Genomic DNA, 20102 nt, shown 5'->3' with positions numbered 1-20102 from the left:
TATAAGCTTGAACAGTCTGGGAGCCCACCAGACCTCTTTACAGTGCTCCCTGGGGCTAAAGTCACAGAGCTACTGAGTTTTTGTTTGTTACACGATTTTCACTCAAGAAGATAAACAAATCAACCAGCGTGTTCGACATACCTAACAATAATGTGTAATTATAATAATCACAGTAACTGCTAATGTCGATTGGTAACGTGCATTTATTGCCTCTCTGTGCCATTAGAACTAAGCTGCATGCAGGCCAGCTTGTTTCCCGCTATATCCCTGTGCTCAATAGTTATTTAAGAAACTAGCAAAATATTCTTTTATATTTTGAAGGCAAGGTCTTGCTTTGTGACCCAGGCTGGCCTCAAATTCTCCATTCTCCTGCCTCAGCTTCTCATGGACTGGGATAGCTTTGTATACCACCAGGCCTGGCTGGTTTCCGTTGAAGAGACCAACCTAGTGTCAACGGCCGGCAGCAGTCAGCTCACTTCCCTGACCCTCTCTCTTTCTACCTCTAGTTTTTACACCTGGAAGCCCTGGAGTTGCATCCTTTTTAAAAGATGCCAATTATTCTGACATGTTTGGCAAGGAGATAGATTTAAAGCAGTTGAATCATTTAACTCTTATTAGTAGGACAGGCCCTGGGAGAGGTAAATCTTGCCTTACTGGTTTTTGGTTGTGAGGGAGTGGCTGAAAAGCCTCTGACTAAGTGAACATGGATATAGGCTCCTGAGAAGTTTGTGTTCTCTCTGCATCTTTACCATACAGAATCTAAGTTCCTTTTCTAGAAGTTTCTTGTATCCGGTGCTCAAGTCTCTAGTCCTACATTTATCTATGTTGCTAGTCTACCATACCTGCTCTATTAAATGGTCTGAACTCACTGCTGACTCTACTGTTCTCTCCACACAGATACGGGATGCACACCAGCTTGTGGCATGCACTGACTCAGGACTCATTGTTGCTCCCCCCCCCCCCCACCCCCAGGTGGTAGTCAAGTCCAAACCTATACATGCTAGGGCAAGGACTGTACTGCAGAGCTACATGTGGAGCTGTTCCCATGGTGTGAGCGTGGTCTCACTGAGGTGTACAGGCTGGGCTTGGATGTTTTGCTGTAGTCCTGGCTATCCGTGACCTTGAGACCCTCCTACATGAGTACTACTAGGCATGAGAGAGAGACCAGGCCCAGCTAACAGCTCCTTTACATTAGGAAAGAGGAAAGCCATACATCTCTGAACACTGGTCTTCTTTCACAACCTACTAACGAGTATTTCCCGAGTTCCTGGAAAGCAGAACACACCTGCCTTGTTCGCTGTCCTCAGTGCCTAGGTTCCCATCCCAAGAGCAGGTGGGAGTGCACAAACAGTGACTGCCTCAATCCTGTCTTATCTGTTAATTTTTAAAGATTTGTTAATGTATTTGTATATAACGAGAGCCAGAAGATGGCATAAGATGCCATTATAGGTGGCTGTGAATTGCTGGGAATTGAACTCAGGACCTCTGGAAGAGCAATCGGTGCTCTTAGCTGCTGAGCCACCTCTCCAGCCCTTATCTGTTACATTTTATGTTCTATACTTACCTATGCAACACCACACATTAAAACAAAGTCTTTTTCCTATGTACACCTTATTTGCCCCATCCAAACCACAGCAGGCTTGTTAGAATGGACTCATTAGACTCTCTCATCACTATTTCTCAGGATGGTGCTCTCAGGCCTTACTTGCTGTGTAGATAGTGTGAGGTCCAGTGAAGGCTAGCTGTAATAAGCACTCCATCCTTGAAATAAACAGACCCAAACAGCAACTGTATCACATGTCTTATAAAATCTAAGCAGCAAAAGAAAATACAGTATTAAGAATTTGATCAGAAAAAAAAATAAGAAAAAAAAAAACAGTAAAAAGAGCCGGGCGTGTTGGTGCACGCCTTTAATCCCAGCACTCGGGAGGCAGAGGCAGGTGGATTTCTGAGTTCGAGGCCAGCCTGGTCTACAGAGTGAGTTCCAGGACAGCCAGGGCTACAGAAAAACCCTGTCTCGAAAAACCAAAAAAAAAAAAAAAAAAAAAAAAAAAAAAAAAAAAAAAAAGAAAAAAGAATTTGATCAGAAAAGGCCAGATCTGGAGTTATTACAGATCTTTGAAAGTAGGCTGGTGGAACTAGAGGCATCTCTTGGGGACTCTATTTGAAGGATGATCCAAAGATCATTGGAATCTGTAAACGAAGTTAACCAGAAATATGACTTTTGTCTAAAGACCTGGAAGACTATAATCTTTTAAAAATATATATTTTATTAGCTGAGTGTGGTGGCACACCTTTAATCCCAGCACTCGGGAGGCAGAGGCAAATGGATCTCTGTGAGTCTGAGGCCAGCCTGCTCTACACAGTAAGTTCTAGCACAGCTAGGGCTATGTAGAGACCCTGTCTTAAACCTCATCCTCAAAATAGTTCTTTTCAACTAAAAATTTTTCCATCTCTATTTTGATTTACTCTTTTCCTTCCCCCTGGACACTGTGATCTTAATAAATAAACTGAAAAGAAGAGTAATCAATCACGGACCAAAGAATCCAATACGCTTTCCTATCTCCTGAAGTGCAAGATGCTCTGGGTCACAACTAAATGGATCACTTTTTATGTAGACACTTTTCCTTCTCTACAGAGATACTGCACAAACCTGTATTATGCCAATTAATTAGGGCACTTAGATGCTACTGCTATACGTAATTTAGAACTAGTTTGTAAAGTGCTTTGAAAATGGCAAGTGCTAAGCCAGATACTCAGAATTATTAGATATTAAAAGCCGTTGGCATATAGGCATAGTATTTAATGATTAGCTCTTTCGAGGGCACAGGATTTTACGGCCGAACAGAACTTCTGATCTTGAATCATTAACACTGTAGTGGTTTGAGCTCAATGTCATTAAGGAGCAAGCGAGGTAGTGAGAAATTTTTTCAGTTTATATAAATAAATATGATTCAAGTACAAGTCTGTCTCCCCCATTCTCCCTGTCCTTTCTTTCACAGCCTTGGCCCAGAACTCACTATATACATTAGGTTGTCTTCAAATTCAGAGTTCTACCAGCCTCTGCCTGCAGGTATTAAGAGGACGCACCAACACCCCGAGGTCTCTCTCAGCCCTCTAGCTCCTACAGACAGCACAGTTCCTTCCACACATGTGGCACTCCTGATTACCCTATTTTTCCCCTGAGTCCATCTGCCTTCTACATTTTTATGTGAGCCTGTTTATGGCCACCCTAAACGGATTTACAGTTCACTGTCTTCCTTAACTGGACTCTTACACCTTCCAATTTTCCTACTTGTAATGGCCGTGTATATTTTATCTTTGGAAAACTCAAACCAAGCCATTCCCCAGCAGAGTCCTGTCCTTAGGCCCGGATGAAATCGGCCCACAGCCAGCGGCCTCTGTGCTAATTCCAAGGGCCTTTTCTCCCTCCGTCTCGGGGCTGAGTTACTCAGCATCACTTTCCCTGGCTCCCACAGCTTCACTTGCAGCAGACTTCACTGTCTCGTCAGTTATTCTTTGTCCTTGCTTGCTCACTGAGGTTGCCTGAGGCTTGGCTCCCAGCTCCTTCCTTATCACTTTCTGTTGTAACTCTGTGGACTTCCATCTTTATGATCAGGACTCACCAAGTTTACTTTTGGCTCCTCACAACACAACAGTTGACTTGTAAGCTCCTTGTATTAGGAACTGGCCCCCATCCTAGATGAGAGATAGAAACATCTGGTTCTGTATCCTCCACATCCCGTTCCTAGGGCTTCACCCTTCTCCCTATTGTCGTCTATCAACATTTTGGGCCACTTCTGGTCACATCCCACACTGTAATTGAAATAACACATCACTCCAGCCCTTTTCCTCAACGAATCAGGAGAACGGGCCCGTCTCCTTATCTGCTATACTAAATCATGCAAATCTTTCAGTTCTCCTACATTTAGCTTCTACTTCAGGACCAGTTTCTGTTGTCGTTCCCCCCCCCCCCCCCAAGCACGCATTTGCTCTCCACTCTGCATAGCCACCTCCTTCTTGTCCTGCAATCTCTGGAAGACCTTCCCTGGTTTCTGTGCTCAAAGCAGATACTTCTCAAGTTCTCTATCTGGCCTCGTATTTGTTTCTTTCACAGAACTATGATTTAAAAAATTCCTACTGTCGAGCCAGGCAGTGGTAGTTCACGCCTTTAATCCCCAGGCATGGGATTCCAGGACAGCCAGGGCTACACAGAAACCCTTTTTCAAAAAACAAAAACAAGTTCCTGCAGTTATCTGTTTTCAAGGCCTGGTACCATCCAGGCACTCAATGAGTATAAAAGTATCTTTGTAAAAAGCGGGCCAAGTATAGGAAATACAGGCTCTGACAGGGCAGAAGAGGTCAAATATAGCTTAAAGGTTCTTTTTTTTTTTTTTTGGCTTTTCGAGACAGAGTTTCTCTATGTAGCCTTGGCCTTCCTAACTTACTCTCAAGACCAGGCTGGCCTCAAACTTAGAGATCCCTGTCTCCAGAGTACTGGGATTAAAGGCGTGTGCCAAGAGTCCTGTATCTTCAGTATATCGGTGGTGTTTTTCTGAGGCAAGCTCTTGTTAAGACAGTCAGTCTGGCCTTCAACTTGCAATTCTGTTTGCATCTTTTTAATGCTAAGGTTACAGGCAGACACCATCATCCCTGGCAGACAATGAAGTTCTGACTGAAGACAAGCATTACTAAAGATCCCAAAGCAACAAAGCTCTAGAGCGTGAGGTGACTCTGCTCAAGGGCCGGCAGATATTTCGGGTGGATTAAGTCTCACTTGGGTAGGATGCTTACAAGACAGGATTAAGGAGAGAAACCAGGTGACTCTTGGATGTGATATGCTTTGTTAATATTTCAAGTTTCCCAAAATGTCATTTCTTCTGTACAGAATTCTGCTCTTCCTAATCCTGACTTTCTATCAAATATTATCTCTTCTATGTAACCCTGGGCTCTATTTAATATACCTACCTAAAGACTGCAATTGTTACCTGGTAATTCCAGTTTTCCCAATGATTAAAGTTAGAGCTGGCGAGACAGCTCAGTTGCTGAAGCACTTGTTACAAAATGTAAGGATCTGATTTTAATCTCCTGAACTTAAAAGTTGAGTAGATTTGTTAAGCTCGCAGCCAAGCCCAGTGCTCAGGAGACAGATATAGGTGGGTCCCTAGGGTAGTCTAGCCTAACTGACAAAAGCCCTTAACCCAGCTTGTGAGAAACTAGGGCAAAGGCAAGCTTACCATGTGTGTTCTAAGTCAGCCAGGGCTAGTTAGTGGAACTGCCTCAAACCAACCAACCAAAAGTAAGTTGCTGGCTCCTGATGAACCATCCTTATGGAACTTCTGGCCTCCATATGCATACATGCATATGCACACAAACATGCCTGCACAAAACCTAATAAAAATTGGTTTACTCATGTTGCACCTATACATTTCATTAGTGTTCTGGAATTCAAGCAGTAAACTGACATCTACCCTACTAATGCTACAAAGTAGAGCCTGATACCAATTAAAATTCTGAAGAGCACTTCATATTATCTTCACCCTTAAGGTAGTCTACTAATCGTATCAAAAGATGCATTTTCATTAGTTAAAAAAAAAAAAAAACCTGGTGAGATGGTTTAGTGGGTACAGGTGCTTGCTGCCAAGCCCAGCAATCACCAAGTAGCTCCGATATGGTGGAAGGAGAGAAGAGACTCCTATCTGTGTGCCATGGCAAGTTTGTGTACACAAATAATGAGTAAAATGTTAAAAAAAAAAATTCAAGTCCCTCTGCCAGTCTTCTTTCCAGCCCTTCTAGTTACAGTCTCCTGGGTCTCGTTCTATGTCACCTCTCCTTTCCTTAGCACCTCAATCATATAGAAATAAAGAGACTCTTTAAGAGCTGTGATCAAGCTGGGCGTGGTGGTACACGCCTTTAAGCCCAGCACTTGGGAGGCAGAGGCAGGCGGATTTCTGAGTTTGAGGCCAGCCTGGTCTACAGAGTGAGTTCCAGGGCTACACAGAGAAACCCTGTCTCAAAAAAAAAAAAAAAAATCTATGATCAAAACCCCTACCTTGGCCCAATTATCTGTTTGCTCACTTTTAGTGTTGGTTCAATTAAGAGGGTGACACCATCCTTGGGGTTCATCTAGGTTCAAGGAAGAGAAACCACTCAAAACTAGTTTAAACAAAAGAGAGAATTTATTAGGCAAATATACTTGCAGAGATTCCAACAGCTGTATGGGTCAATAGCTAGAGCCACATTTTCTTTCCTACAGGACAGTACATGCTGCAATCACAATTCTGGGTTCTGCACCATCCTGAGGGTGGTCCTGCTTGTACCCTGCACGAGGGACTAGAATGTGGGCTCCTTTTTGCTTGCCTTTTTAGCTTTATAGTCCTTTATGCTGGCCTCAAACTTGACAAGCACATGCTGGCAGACATTCAAGAGCTCATTCAGGCCTTTCTGAAACGGCTCAACAGCTGGAAGGGCACCCCGGGTCTGAATTCGCAAATTAATTTTGCTCTCTGAAGGATGGGTCGTAGTGTAACCACAAAATTCCACTTCCGGGTTCTTCATGATTATGTACCGCAGACAGTTTCCTAGTGTATGGTCCTCCTCGTGCAGGACAAATGTCACACACTGTCTATCTGTTCCAGCTGCCTGGACCATTTCCAGGGCTGTCTTCCTCTCGCCTTCAGCCATTGAGGTCTTCAATCCTGATATTTTTCTACACACATATTTTTTTTGTAAGAATAAGATCACATGGAATATCGTTTTCTGATTAACTTTTTATGATTCACTGCCTCATTCTCCTGCCTCCACACTTCTAGCCATAGATATTTAACTCCAGTTTTTCCCTACTTCATTTGACTCCAGCAAAGAGGGGGAGGGGTGTCATCTCAGAAAAAAAAAAAAACCCCACCAAGTTAAATGTTTGCAAAATCTTTCTTGGGATAGAGCAAAAGAAAGGGGCAGAGTTACAATAGGGTAGGCCCTGCTGCAAGATGAAAAGGGAGTTGACAGGTATAAAAAACACGATTACTTTAGCATAAAAATGGCAACCACAAGTTATCAGGGTGGCAGGCTCAGTTACGGCTCCCATTTGAAAGAGGTAAGGAAACTACTAAGTTAAAGGAAGTGAAAAGTTTAATAGGAGGGAGAATTTGGTGGACAGAGAGAATTTACGAGCAGTCTGCACAGAGCGGAGTTGCAGTAACTTTAGCCAACTTAAACACGCCAGGCCCGCCACTCGGGACGGCTGGCCCGGTGCGTGACCTTACAACGAGGCAGTTCTAATGGGGGTGGTGGCAGTTTGGGACTTACAGCATGATTCCCAACTTCTCTCCCCTCCCGGATGGCTAGCATCCCTCTGGGCTTTTCTGTTACAAATAAACCCACGGCTCCTCCCTCTTCCCAACCCGGCCCGCTCTACTCTCTCTCCTTCCTTCCCCAGCGCCTGGGGTCAGGCCTAGCCGCCACGCCGGGCCGCAGTCGGCCGCGTGCCCCTTCGCCACCCGCTTCGCTGGCCCGACCCGCCGCCCCACTCCACTCTTCCCCTCCACCCTTACCTCTCCAGCTCCTGATCGTCTTCCATCGCGGGAGGTGGGGGTGGCGGCTCCAGGAAATCCTCAGGTGGCGCTGGCGAAATGGAAGCTCTTCCCCATGTCGCGAAAGGTGCGGGACAAGGCAGGAAGGAAGAAACCACCGACGGAAGAAGCGGATGACGGAAGGAGGGGGGCGGAGCCGCAGCGGCGCGGCAGGGCCCTCTGTGGGCGGGGCTAAACCGGGTCCCGCCCCCGACCACGCCCAGGCGCGGGCAGGACGGTTCACCTGGAACTGCGGAAGCTAAGCCAGCTGCCGGGCACAGCCAGCCGGTCCCCAAGTGCCACTGAAGAGCATAGGCTCTCACCTGTCGCCCCGAGACACCTGCTATTTAAAAAGAGTCAGAGTCGGATCTCTGGCCTGCTAGGCTCTCCAGGAACCCGACTGCCCCAGGGCTGGCTATTCCCAGGACTTGAGTCCTCAGGGGCCTTTCATGGGGCACCTTGAAAAAGCAGAGAGACTGTTGTGCAGAGATGACTCTCCTGACGATACTGTGGGTTTTAAAAATTTTTCTCCCTGGGGTGCAAATGTACATCTCCACTAGGTGCAAGGGCTGCGATGGTCTTTCTTTTGCGAGAGAAGTGAGAGTTTGGAGCACCGCCCTCCTTCCTCGGGAGCTCACGCTGTGGGACTGGCAGCTCCTTTTCCCTTTGATCCCAAGGAACCGCCCTTCTTCTCAGGTGCATCCTCCCAGCTCCCACCTGACCCTGGCCAGGCTGGGTCCCCGCCCCACCCAGCTGTCCCCTCGCCCTGCACACCTACACGTCAGCCGCCCCCCGCCACCTGTTCTCCCTCAGCCTGGTCCCGCAGCCCTCCCCTCCCTTCAGCTGTCCCACGCCCGGCGCGGCGCTCCAGGGGTGCACGCAGACACTTCCCGAGCGTTTTCTCTGTGTGTCTGAGAGGGAGAATCCGGCCGGGAGCGATGGCGGAGGGCGGAACGCGCTCACTCTAACACGGGGGTGATGAGCAGGGCCGACTCGGCCCCTCGAACTCCTTGATTGGTCGAGAGGCTCCGAGCCCGCTCTTAGTCCCGCCTTTGTCCGCCGTTGATTGGCTCAGGTGCGTGTCGGGTTGGGCCTCTGCGCTCGCCCCCTAGGGGAAAGGCAGCAGGGGCGGTTGAGAAGTAAAGTCTTGGCCGGACTTTGCTTCTCGCCAGGAAATCGGCGGCGGCGAGTCCCAGCGGAGCGGAGCCGGGCGGCGTCCTCGTCAGCGCTCCCGCGGGGAGCCCGCCGCTTTCCCTCAGTGAGTTACTTCGCCTCAGGTGCGGGCGGTGACGGGGTGTGGCGTCAGGGTAGGGGGGACCATCTGGGGGACCGCTGGGGGCCGCGTGCTGTCTGGCCCGGCCCGGTGCGGGTGCGGGTTCCAGGAACCCCGATGCAGGTCTGCGCGCCTCTCGCTTTTCAAGACATGGAGGTTTGGGAACGAGTTCTTGCACTTTGCGTCTGCACGTTGTCTGGAGCCAGAGTGGCGCTAGCTAGTTGCCCTCTGGTTTTGTTTCCTGGAAGGGATGAGCAGAGAGGCACCCTCCTCCTTGCCCCAGCCTGTTGCGGGGGAATTCTCACCTTTCTCTTCAGATTTGACATGTTTGGGAGCGTGGGGGGTATAATTTCCAAAATATGAGTCCCGATTTGGAAGCATTTGCGCACAAAGCACCTCTTGGGAAAGACATCGCTGGCTTTTCAAAGCTTTCTGCCACGTTTCACGCAAGGACTTTTTAATGGAGTGTTCTAGTATTTCCGTTTGCATTTAAGAGTGTGTGTTTGCCAGGAGCCTTAAGGACGCTTCCGCGTGGCTTTATCGAATCAATTTTTCTTCTTCTCACTCTGTAGCCTTGGCTAGCCTGGAACTCACGGAGATCCGCCTCTTTCTTGAGTGCTGTAGGGTTAGAAAGGCGTGTGCCCCACACCCCGCCAATTTTTCTTTGGGGAAAAAAAAAAAAAAGCCCAGAAACCAATGGCAAGGGTAGTTGGAGGCAACCGTGAGCTCCAGTTTATCCAAACTGCCTTCACTTTAAGAATGTCACATTCTTTTCAGTCACAGTACTTAGACATTGGCCTCCTTCCCAGGACACAATTTGCGTTTTCTCTAGCCTGTTCAGTGACATAGCACAGACGCAGGATCTCAGTAGGTCAGTCCTGTTTGCTTTGATAGGTTTGAAAACCCTCCCCCACCCACCCACCTTTGGAGAAAAGGACTTTGGCAGGTAAAGAAGGAAGATGGGGGAATCTAGTGTCCTATTTGGCCGGCAGATCATTGTTGAGCTAACAAGGTTTTGCCGTTTTAGCCTGTCCAAATTCCATGTGAGTTTTCCCAAAGGGGTCAAATGTAGGCCAAGTCAAAGCAGCTCTAGAGTCACATTGTTTTTAATTCAGTCCATCCACTAAGTCCAAGGTTTGTTCCTCTAAGCTTCAAGTTTGAGCCTTTTCGTTGTATAAACATTTAGCTACTCCGTGTCTACTCCGCTTTCCAGACTTTGGTGAAAGGGAATTTCTTGCCCAGAGTTGTCAGTGTCTGTATACTTCTTAGTCCATTACCTGAAAGGAAATTGAACAAAGTGATGTGGGAACTTAAAATCATTTCTGCCTAGAATGTGCCAGAGAAATCCTAGGCAGTCTTCAAATTGGCACGGGCTTTCTCTGGGAGCATCCTAAATGCTTATAGCCATAAAGTGCGACATCATCTGCTGTGCATATGGTTGGTCTGAAGGACTTGATGTTTGGGGCTAAAGCAATGGGGGTTGGGGGCTGGTTTGTTGTTTATCTTAGGGGTTCATGGTACATTGTACAAGTGGACCCTTAGATATCTGTTGAAATAATAAAAAGAAAGGATTTTGTGTAATTCCTCAAGACGTTTGGACACTTCATCTGGTCAGTGAGAGTGAGGTGTTCATTTCAAGCAGGAAGATGCTGTGGTAAGATTTGCATTCCATAAAGATAACTGCAGCAGGCTGGAGGACAGTGGGGGCCAGGCAGTAGGTGAGACTACTACATAGTCTCCGTGCATATAATATGTGTTTGCAAAGGGTTTATTACCCTCTCTTTGTTCTTTAGCGGTTTTTAGTCTGGTAGGATTTGGAAACCCGAAAAAATAAAAACAGTTTTGGCCCTGGCTCAGTAAAACCTCAGCCAGAGCTTGTCACCACCAGTCTGAAGAAAGCTGGTGTGGCATTCAGGAGGGGTGGACTCATAGGTGAGTGACTAGGTAGGAGTAGTGAAAGATGATCCCTGGTTTTGTTAGTTTGTTTGTCTGTTTTCTGTTTTTGTTTTAGAGACAGAGTTTTACTCTAACTGTCCTGGAACTCACTCTGGAGACCAGGCTGGCCTCAAACTCACAGAGATCCGCCTGCCTCTGCCTCCCAGAGCGCTGGGATTAAAGGCATGCACCACTATGCTCTGTGATTCCTGTTTTTTTGGGAGGTGAGGGGGCAGGGAGGGACTAGTTAAGCTGCTTATGGGGGCAAAAGAGGGGTCAGGTTCTTCCAGTTGCCTTTCAAATTACTATTCCATCTGGGTTTCAATTCCCTAACAGCCAGGAAATCGTCATGGTACTGTTTAGTAAGGTTTAAGGATCAAGTGAAATTACGAATGTCATACCCTTGACACAGTCTGAGGTGCATTCCAAGTGCTGAATAAATATTAGTTGTTCCTTCAGTGACAACAGTATTGGTGAGGTAGTGGGATGGCGGAGGCTTGAGAAGGAGCAGTTTAAACCACTTGGAAGTCCAGCTCAGGCCCAGTGAGCTGCCACGAGTGAGTGAGTGAGTGACATGTCAACCCAGCATGTTGGATAGACATCGCACGAGAAGCCTGGAAAGAAGAGAGAAAGCAAAGGCTTTTGCATAAAGTCTTTTTAGATGTGTGTGGTAAACTCTGTGAGATTTGGGGACAGGGGAAGGCGGGGTTTAAGAGCAGTGCTGGTGGGGTGTTCATGTGGAATGGTAGGTGCGTTTCGGAGCTGGGTGTGGAGACACACAACTGTAATCTCATTCATTCCAGAGACTATGACGAAAGAAGATTGCCATGAGTTTGAGGCCAGCCTGTGGGTGCATAGTGGAATCCTGTCTTTAAAAATTACAAAAACAGCCCTGGTGGTGGTGGTGGCAGGGCTTCAATCCCAGCTCTTGGGAGGCAGAGGCAGTCAGATCTCTGAGTTTGAGCCCATCCTGGTTTACAGAGTGAAAGCCATGACAGCCAGGGGTACACAGGAAACCCTGTCTAAACAAGCAAACAAACCCCCAAAATTAAAGAAATGAAATGACAAAACCACACCTTGGTGTGGCAACACATGTATTTTAATCTCAGCTCTTGGAAGGCAGGGGCAAGCTGATCTCAGAGTTTAACGCCAGCCTGGCCTGTATTTCAAGTTTCAGGACAGCCAGGGCTACATAGCAAGACCCTGGCCTGCCCACCCCGACACCACCAGATGAATTTTGGTCATCATCAGAGGAGAATCCCAAGTTCTTACACTAGTTGGCTCTGATTCCTTCTCTTTTTCTGCTTTCTGGTCACCACTCTCCCATCCCCCACTTTCCAGCTCAAATCCTCCTTACTATGCAGAAATGTGCAACATTTCCCCCATGCTTCCTGAACTACAGATCCTTCCATATCTGCCTTCTTTTAGGCCAGAAGGATGGAAGAGCTCTTACTTCATAGGTTAACTTAAAAGTGGTGCCAGCCGGGCAGTGGTGGGCACGCCTTAAATCCCAGCACTTGGTGGGCAGAGGCAGGCAGATTTCTGAGTTTGAAGCCAGCCTGGTCTACAGAGTGAGTTTCAGGACAGCCAGGGCTATACAGAGAAACCCTGTCTCAAAAAAAAAAATTTTTTTTTAAATAAAAATAAAAAAGTGGTGCCAAGTGAAAAATTACACACGCACACACACACACACACTTGCACATACCTTACACATAGGATTGTAATTGTAGTGTCCTCCGGGTCTAAGCTTGACTGATGAAGGACCTAGAAAGTTTCAGAAAACAAATCTCCTTTAGCTTCCCTTAGGCAGCAGAAACAGGAAAGATCTGAGGTCATGTAAACTTTTGGGCTGGTTGGATCCAGAAGATGAGCGCTATTAACCTAATGAGTTATTCAGAGGACCTTTTAGTTCTTTACAACAGAGTGACAACCCCCTTCGAAAGCCCAGTTTGTGTGACCTGAAAAAACCCCAAGTGTTATAGTTTCTATCTTTTAGATTGTTTGATTTCTAGAGCAAAGATTCCATCTGTTTTGTTCACTGTAAATCCCCCAGATATGTAAAAAAAAAGAAAGTGTTTGTGTGTGTGTGTGTGTACATGAAGGAATGAGCCCACCAGCTTTGGTCTGCCTTTCTGCATATGTTTGTTCAGAGGGAAACAAAAGAATGTGTTGTGACAAGAGGCCCTACAGTATTTGCAAGCCTTTAAGAAGATACTGTGGGTGAGAACTGATGGTTGTCTGAGCCAGCTGTTTCCACGTGAGATACTGTAATTATTCGCTTTTCACAGTTCACCTCCATAGCTGTGGGGTGTGGTGAGTTCTCCAATGGAGAGATGACCTCTGTGTCATAGTTCAGTGTTAACTGCATGACACACAGGGCATAACCTTGTTCATAGGTTACTGACCACAGCTTCCTAGTTACTGGGAGAGCTCCCCGGGAGAGCCTCTGGCATCTCTGTGGGGGATGATTGAGGATCTAGACAGAAATGTGTCCAGAGAAGGCTGGTTATTAGATAGTTCTATTGCCCCAGCCTGGGCGTTTTAGAATGTTACCTCAACAGGCCATTTCCCTCAGGAGAAAATTTGTGAGTGAAAATTTGGAGTTTTTTAGTCTGGGCAGAAATGAGAAGTAGAGACATATGCCTAGTTCTAGGACAGCCTAGAGATAGAGATAGGGTCCTAAAGAAACCCTGTCTATATAAGAGGCATGGGGGGGGGGGGTTGAAATAATATGGTACCCAAAAGTGGACTGTGGTAAAAAAGTTGATAACCAAATTTTGAGGACCCATATATTCTTAGGTTAAAAAAAAAAGTTGTACTTCATGATAATAAAGATTTTTATGTTGACTATTAGTAAATCTGAGAAAAACTTACCCATCCCGTCAGATTTTGGCCACAAAGCCTCAATTAAACTTAAAATTTAATTCTTCATCAGAACCGCCCCTCATCAGTTAAACCACGCACGCCGCCATGGCTCTGATCCTGTGGATTAAGTGTCGTGACACTGCCACGCTTCTCCTCTGTGTGACTTCAATCTTTAAACTTCAGTTTTCAACTCAAGTCTGCCTGCCAGATCTGTAAGCCTGTGCCACGTGGTCGGTGCTGAGTGTGAAACACCACGAACAGGGTTTCTACCTCTGGAGAGATGCAAATCTTAGAAGCCCTCCCAGGGAGGAGCCGATAATGATTGAAAGCAGGGTGACTACATACCCCTTGGCTTCCAGTTCCTCTTCATTTGGTACCTTGGTGTTTTCCACAATAGGAACTTATGTCCCATTAAACATGTGTCCCTGTTCTGCCCATAGTCACCCACCAGCCCTTTCTTAGGCCCACACTTTCCAGTGCAGCGCAGCGCCCATCCTCCTCAAAGAGACAGTTTGCCGGTCTGTCTGCTCCTCTCCCGTCTGCCCCTCCCTGTGGCGGTAATATCTGCTAGGCTTGCTTGTCTGCATGGCCTGATCTAGAGCCCTGGCTTAAGCAAGCATCTGGCATCCGCTGTCCCTGGCACCTTAGCCTCTCTCCAGCTTGTCTTCACCCCTGCACTGCCTTTCCTCAGTTCTGGGAATTCTTTCAGCCGCCCTTCTGCCCCTTCCTTCCCCTTAGTCCATTCTGTGTCTACAGAGTGTTCTGACACTGACCTGAGACAGAATTCATCTAAGAACTGAGACAGCATCACACAGTTCCAAGCTAGTAAGCGCTCTGAAGTGGTGCAAGCCTGTGTTCTCAGTATTATACCAACTAGCCATATTTGGCTGTGGCGCTCTGAAATGTGACCGCCCTGTGCTGAGAAATACAACAGTGTAAAATAGGAAACCCATAAAAACCTCAGTAATTTTTATGTTGATTACATCTTGAATTGGCAACATTTTTGGTTACATTGGATGAGGTAAAAACACTAAAATAAGACACTTACCCATTCTCTCTTTTTTTTTTTTAAACAAGCACTTAAAATGATAGGATAGGCTTACATATTTCTTACCTAAGGTGTCCTCTGTCAAGTTGATGAGGAAAACTAGCCATTTTCTGCAGAGTAGGGGATCACTGATGCCTGCCCTTTGTAAGTTTAGTTGGAGGGCTATGTAGATGATTGGGCCTTAGAAAGATAAACCCTCCCTAAGGAATTGGAGGTGGTGACACTTGAAGCAGCAAGGGCTGAGGCCAGGGAGGTGGATGGGCCTGCTCTTATGTGCCTGGCTAGTCTTAGTGAGGGTTTCAATCTGGTTAACTCATGCATTCCTCCAAACCCTCACCATTGACAAGCTTTAACCCAGCCCCTTGGGTCGCGCACAGGCAAGCTGGTGGGAACCTGAAGTGACTTCTGTGATTTCTCTCGGGCTTCTTTTTCCCCTTCCCAGCTTTCCTGCTGAAGTCTCAGGTCTGCTGAAGGCCCGATGTGCTCCTCAGTTCCATGCTTTTAATTCTTTCAGGGAAGCCTCACGGTTTAACTCCGTCCGCTCCTTCTCTTCTTCCTCTCCCACACCAGTCGGGAAAAAAGACGGTCTAATATTAATCCCACAGCAGACAGGACAGTTCCACTGACCCCAGGCCTCCCCTCATTGTTCTCAGCAGCGCACGTTCTTAAAGATTTTCCTATATTGAAGTTTGCATAAATGTCTCACAAGATGCATTAATGTGCCATCACAAGCTACTACCGAGAGTTCGCATTATTTTATGTCTGTCACTATTTGAAATCTGATAAAATATTTAGCACTTATAACATGTGTCAATCCAAATGCTTCATTTACTGAGTGGTTTACTGAAAGGAATCCTGCCAGAATAGTACAAATGGAACACTTTTATGGTGCTTCATTTTTTCCTAAGCATGTTTGAGTATATTGTACTTAATATATTGTGAACCAGATCACCAAAGGGTTTTTTTTTGTGTTGCAGATAGAAACTTTTTCCATGTGCAGCTTTCCATCCCCGCCCTCCCAGCCCCGACACACATCTCCTTTCTGTTTCAATGCATTTGACAACTTTAGGCATCTCGTTTGGAAGATGGGGAATGTTTGCAGATTGTTTTGCCAGCCGCATGACCTCAGGGTTCTTTTGTGTTGTAGCATGTGACAGAAATTCCTTCCTTTTTTTTTTTTTTTTTTTTTTAATGACAGAAAAATTTCCCATATGGAATATACCACATTTTGTTTAGCCATTTATGTGCCAATGGAATTCTGGCTTCCTTTACCTCTTTGGTGCTTTGCATGACATTTCTATGACCATAAGCGTGCAAATATCATCCATCAGGAATGCAGTTGATAGATGAAGTGTCAGTTCTATTTGTGACGTTTGAAGCCCCTCCTGTTTCCCACAGTTGGTTGTACCACCCTACAGCCCTGCCAACAGCGCACACTCCCACCTCTCTGCAGCCTCCGCAGCACTTACAGCCTTCTGCTCTGTTGGGTCGGAGCCATCCTAATGGATATGAGGCAACACCTTTCTGGCTTGATCTCATCTCTGCAGCAAGTGACTTTGCATATCTTGCCATACTTGGTGGCCATCTGTATATCATTGTAGAAAGTGCTTTCCAGTTCTCTATCCACTTCTGAGTACTTGGAGTTCTGAATGCATTTTGGATATTAACTCCTTGGCAGATCTGGTTTGTGAATACTGGCTCTCAAGTTGCACAGTTGCCTTTTCACCCTGCCGGCTGTTTCCATGGGTGTGCAGAAGATTTTAGCTTGGTGTGCCCCATTGGTCAGCCCGTACCTTTGAGGTCATGTTTCTCATGACGATTTTTCCTTGTTCCCCCAACCCAATCCCTGGAATTGTATTGTGTCAGGTCTTACAGTGAAGTCTTTAATCTATTTGGAGTCTATTTTTATATATGATATAAGATTAAGGTCCATAAAATACAGTCTCTTAGACTGTAGCTGTAGAAGGAGAAGTTCTGAAATACATAGACTGGTTTCAACGCCAGATGGGGGTGGTTGGTGGCAGGGACTGGGCTAGGACATAGCTCCTGAAGAGTGCATCCCTGTGTACTGTTTTTTTGTTTTTTTGTTTTTTGTTTTTTTTTTTTTTGGTTTTTCAAGACAGGGTTTCTCTGTGTAGCCCTGGCTGTCCTGGACCTCACTTTGTAGACCAGGCTGGCCTCGAACTCAGAAATCCGCCTGCCTTTGCCTCCCGAGTGCTGGGATTAGAGGCGTGCGCCACCACCGCCCAGCCCCTGTGTACTGTTTTATAGATTCCTTTATCCTTTGTGTTTCTTATATGGAAGCAATTGTCTAGGCTTAACAGAATCTGAAATAAAACCAGTGAGGACCAGCTAGTTATAGGAGAGCCAGTGGTGTGCCCTGTGTCCCCGTGACGGGTATGTAATGTGTTCTGTCAGCATCTGCATCCTTGTGCACTGTTGGATGGATTTCAGAGCGAGCTGAGCAGGTCTCGTGTGAAGCATGCAGTGACTCCAAGCATTTCTCTGATTTTAGACTTTGTGCTTCCATTATAGATGAGATAGTTAATATGCTTAAATAGACTGATTCAGTTTTTATTAAAAATAGGGATAATTAGCTGGTCGTGGTGGCACACGCCTCTAATCCCAGCACTCGGGAGGCAGAGGCAGGCAGATTTCTGAGTTCGAGGACAGCCTGGTCTACAAAGTGAGGTCCAGGACAGCCAGGGCTACACAGAGAAACCCTGTCTCGAAAAACCAAAAAAAAAAAAAAAAAAAAAAAAAAAAAGGGATAATTTGTCTGAAACGGTGGCTCACTCCTTTTTCTGGGTATTATATCACGTTTGGATGACTTTTCTACCTTTGAGGAAATATAATAGCATGGGTTTGTCCTGCAAATATAAATTTTTAAAGAAAACAATAGGTGTCAACTGAATGGAGAACAGGTATGTGTTTTGGCTCACAATTCTAGGCTACTTCCCATCATGACAAGGGAGTCAGAGCGGCAGGGCTTGAGGTGGGTGAGAATATTTCACCCATAGCCGGGAAGCAGAGCGGTCCGGGTGCTCATGTGCATCCCCTTTCTTTGTCTTCAGTGTAGGCCCAGGATGCAGTGCTCTCATCTCAACGAACCTAATTTAGACTTGCCTCCCAGATGAGCCTAGAGGCTAACCTAGTGGTGGTTTGCCTAAGTATGGCCCACAGAGGCTCCTGTATGTCCTAATACTTGATCCCTAGTTGGTGGAATTGTTTAGGACAGATTGGGAGGTGTGCCTTGTTGGAGGAGGTGTGTCACTGGGAATGGGTTTAGGTTTCAAAAGTCCATTCCAGGCCCAATCTCCCCCAGCCCCCCACTCTCTGACGAAACTTTGGAATCAGATGTGGACTGTCAGGTATTGCTCCAGAGCTGTACCTGTCTTCCTGTCTTCCTGTCTGCCGTGCTTCCTGCTGTGACGACCATGGACTCACCCTCTGAACTTGTTAGCACATTTCTTTTATAAATTCCTTAGTCATGGTGTCTCCTCGCAGCAATAGAAACATAAATAAGACACTAGCTAGTCCGTCTGTAATTATGCCAGAAGTTCTTTTTCTGGTTTATTCTAAGCCTGTCATGTTGACAATTATTAATCACCACAGTATGGAAACTATTTATAGAAAAACATATGTATATAAAATTTATTTATTTATAGCAGATTATAGTGACAGTTTAGGAATTTTTAATTTGGGTTTTTAAGATTTTTTTTTGTTAACTTTATTTTATATATGTGAGTACACTGTCCCTCTCTTCAGACACACCAAAAGAAGGCATCAGATCTCATTATGGATGGTTGTGAGCTACCATGTAGTTGCTGGGAATTGAACTCAGGACCTCTGGAAGAACAGTCAGTGCTCTCAGCTGCTGAGCCATCTCTCCAGCTCTAGAATTTTTGTTTCTTTAAAAAAGCCTCAGAAGTATATAAGAATGTTTTCGTTTTAATCCGAGGTGTGGGGTACGGGGCTGCTTTAGATGGTCCGCAGCAGCTGATGCTGATTTGCCTTGGGCTCTAGCAGCTGTGTGAATCTGCCAGCTGCAGATAGTCTCTGTGATAGTGTGACATTTGGAATTCTGGGGACTTTTCAGAGGGTATATAAATGCTAGGGCCCTAAGAGTTGTCGGAGGGTTGGTGTTGGTTAAGTAGTCACGTGTAAAGAAGATGAAAGAAGAAATTAAATATTCTGAAGGCAACAATCAGACTTGCCCCAGGAGCTGGGCAACCCCCATCAGCAGGAAGTAGTCTAACAATAGCATTGCCTCCTTTCCGACCTCTGACCTTATTCAGGTATCTCTTCGTTTTCCTGCCTAGCCTTTTTTCACTCTATCTAAGGTTAAGGGGTTAGAGGGCTGGAAGAAAGAAGGAACAACAAAGTAGAAATCACTGGGTACTTCTGAGGAATGGCATTTTGGAGAATACAGGGGATGATGTTATGTGTGGTGGTGGACATTTTAAGAGATGAGGCCTAATGGGTGGTCTTGAGGTCTATTGGAGAAAAGTTTTCGAAGGGATTACCGGTCTTCTGAAATCCACCCCACCCCCCACCCCCCACCCCCGTGAGTTTATGTGTGTACACACATGTATTCTTACACATCCATGAGCACGTATTTCTGTGGTTCCAAGAGCATGCTACCATTCCCATCGTTGTTGTGGAAGTTCTGGGGATCAAACTTAGGTCCTTGGCAAGACAAGAGCTTTGTAGACTGAGCTGTCCTCCCTGCTCTGGAGTGGGCTTTTTTTTTTTTTTTTAAAGACATCAAGTTGTCATAACTTATCATAACTTCAAGTTGTCACAACTTCATAACTTGTCAAGTTGTCATAACTTCACTCTCTCACAGTTGTGCCTGTCATTTTCTGTAAGGGAAATTCTGCTCTTCTGGAGTAAGAGGGAAGGAGGGAATGAGACAGACGGACAGAGAGGGGGAGGGAGACAGACAGACAGAAGGGGAGAGAGAGACAGACAGGGGGAGAGAGAGAATGAGAAAGAGACTGAGACTCCAGAAGACCAGCAATCTCTCACTATTGTCATGGTCTTGACTCTCTAGATCTATGACTGTGAACCAGGCAAACCTCTTTTCTTCATAAAGGCAGCCTAGTTCAAGCATTTTGTTATACCTCTAACAAATGATAATGAATGCAGATGGCCAAATCAGAGCACTCTTCCCCACCCCCCCTTTAAATGAGTGAGTGCGTAACGAATGCATATGGAAGTCACAGGACAGCCTGAAGGAGTTGATTCTCTTTTTTTCTTTCTGCCAAGTGAGTTCTAGGGATTGAGATCAGGAAAAAAATTTTTCTTTGAGAGTTTCATTAGATGAACCCTTCCCTCCCCATAACTCTTCCTGTATGCTCATTCACTACATCTCCTTTTCAAATTCATGTTCTTTTCTGTGATGATGGTG

The 20102-nt window shown here is 46.0% G+C and overlaps 2 protein-coding genes across 8 annotated transcripts in view; one reads left to right on the top strand and one right to left on the bottom strand.

The window, feature by feature from the left end:
- The window catches only part of Polr1d (polymerase (RNA) I polypeptide D), a 34647-nt gene extending 26118 nt beyond the window's left edge, over window positions 1–8529 (bottom strand). Inside the window, exons 1-2 of one of the 7 annotated variants that reach the window (XM_030254228.1) lie at window positions 8343–8529; window positions 7551–7911 (exon numbers count right to left, since the gene is read on the bottom strand). In XM_030254228.1, the coding sequence (XP_030110088.1) occupies window positions 7551–7576 (26 nt within the window). In that variant the 5' untranslated portion in view covers window positions 7577–7911; window positions 8343–8529. Of the gene's footprint in view, window positions 1–6157; window positions 6710–7550; window positions 7912–8026 lie in introns of those variants that run through there. The other 6 variants (XM_030254231.1, XM_030254230.1, XM_030254232.1 and 3 more) reach the window with 6 other exon arrangements.
- Window positions 8530–8671: 142 nt separating this feature from the next.
- Lnx2 (ligand of numb-protein X 2) overlaps window positions 8672–20102 on the top strand; it is a 59918-nt gene continuing 48487 nt past the window's right edge. The window contains exon 1 of the mRNA NM_080795.4: window positions 8672–8826. The gene's annotated coding sequence lies outside the window, so the exon portion shown is untranslated. The remainder of the gene's footprint in view (window positions 8827–20102) is intronic.

Source organism: Mus musculus, chromosome 5 (genome assembly GCF_000001635.26).
Source record: "Mus musculus strain C57BL/6J chromosome 5, GRCm38.p6 C57BL/6J".
Classification (NCBI taxonomy): Eukaryota; Metazoa; Chordata; class Mammalia; order Rodentia; family Muridae; genus Mus; species Mus musculus.
The sequence above is the reverse complement of the archived record's forward strand: the minus strand, read 5'-3'. Positions and strand labels throughout refer to the sequence as shown.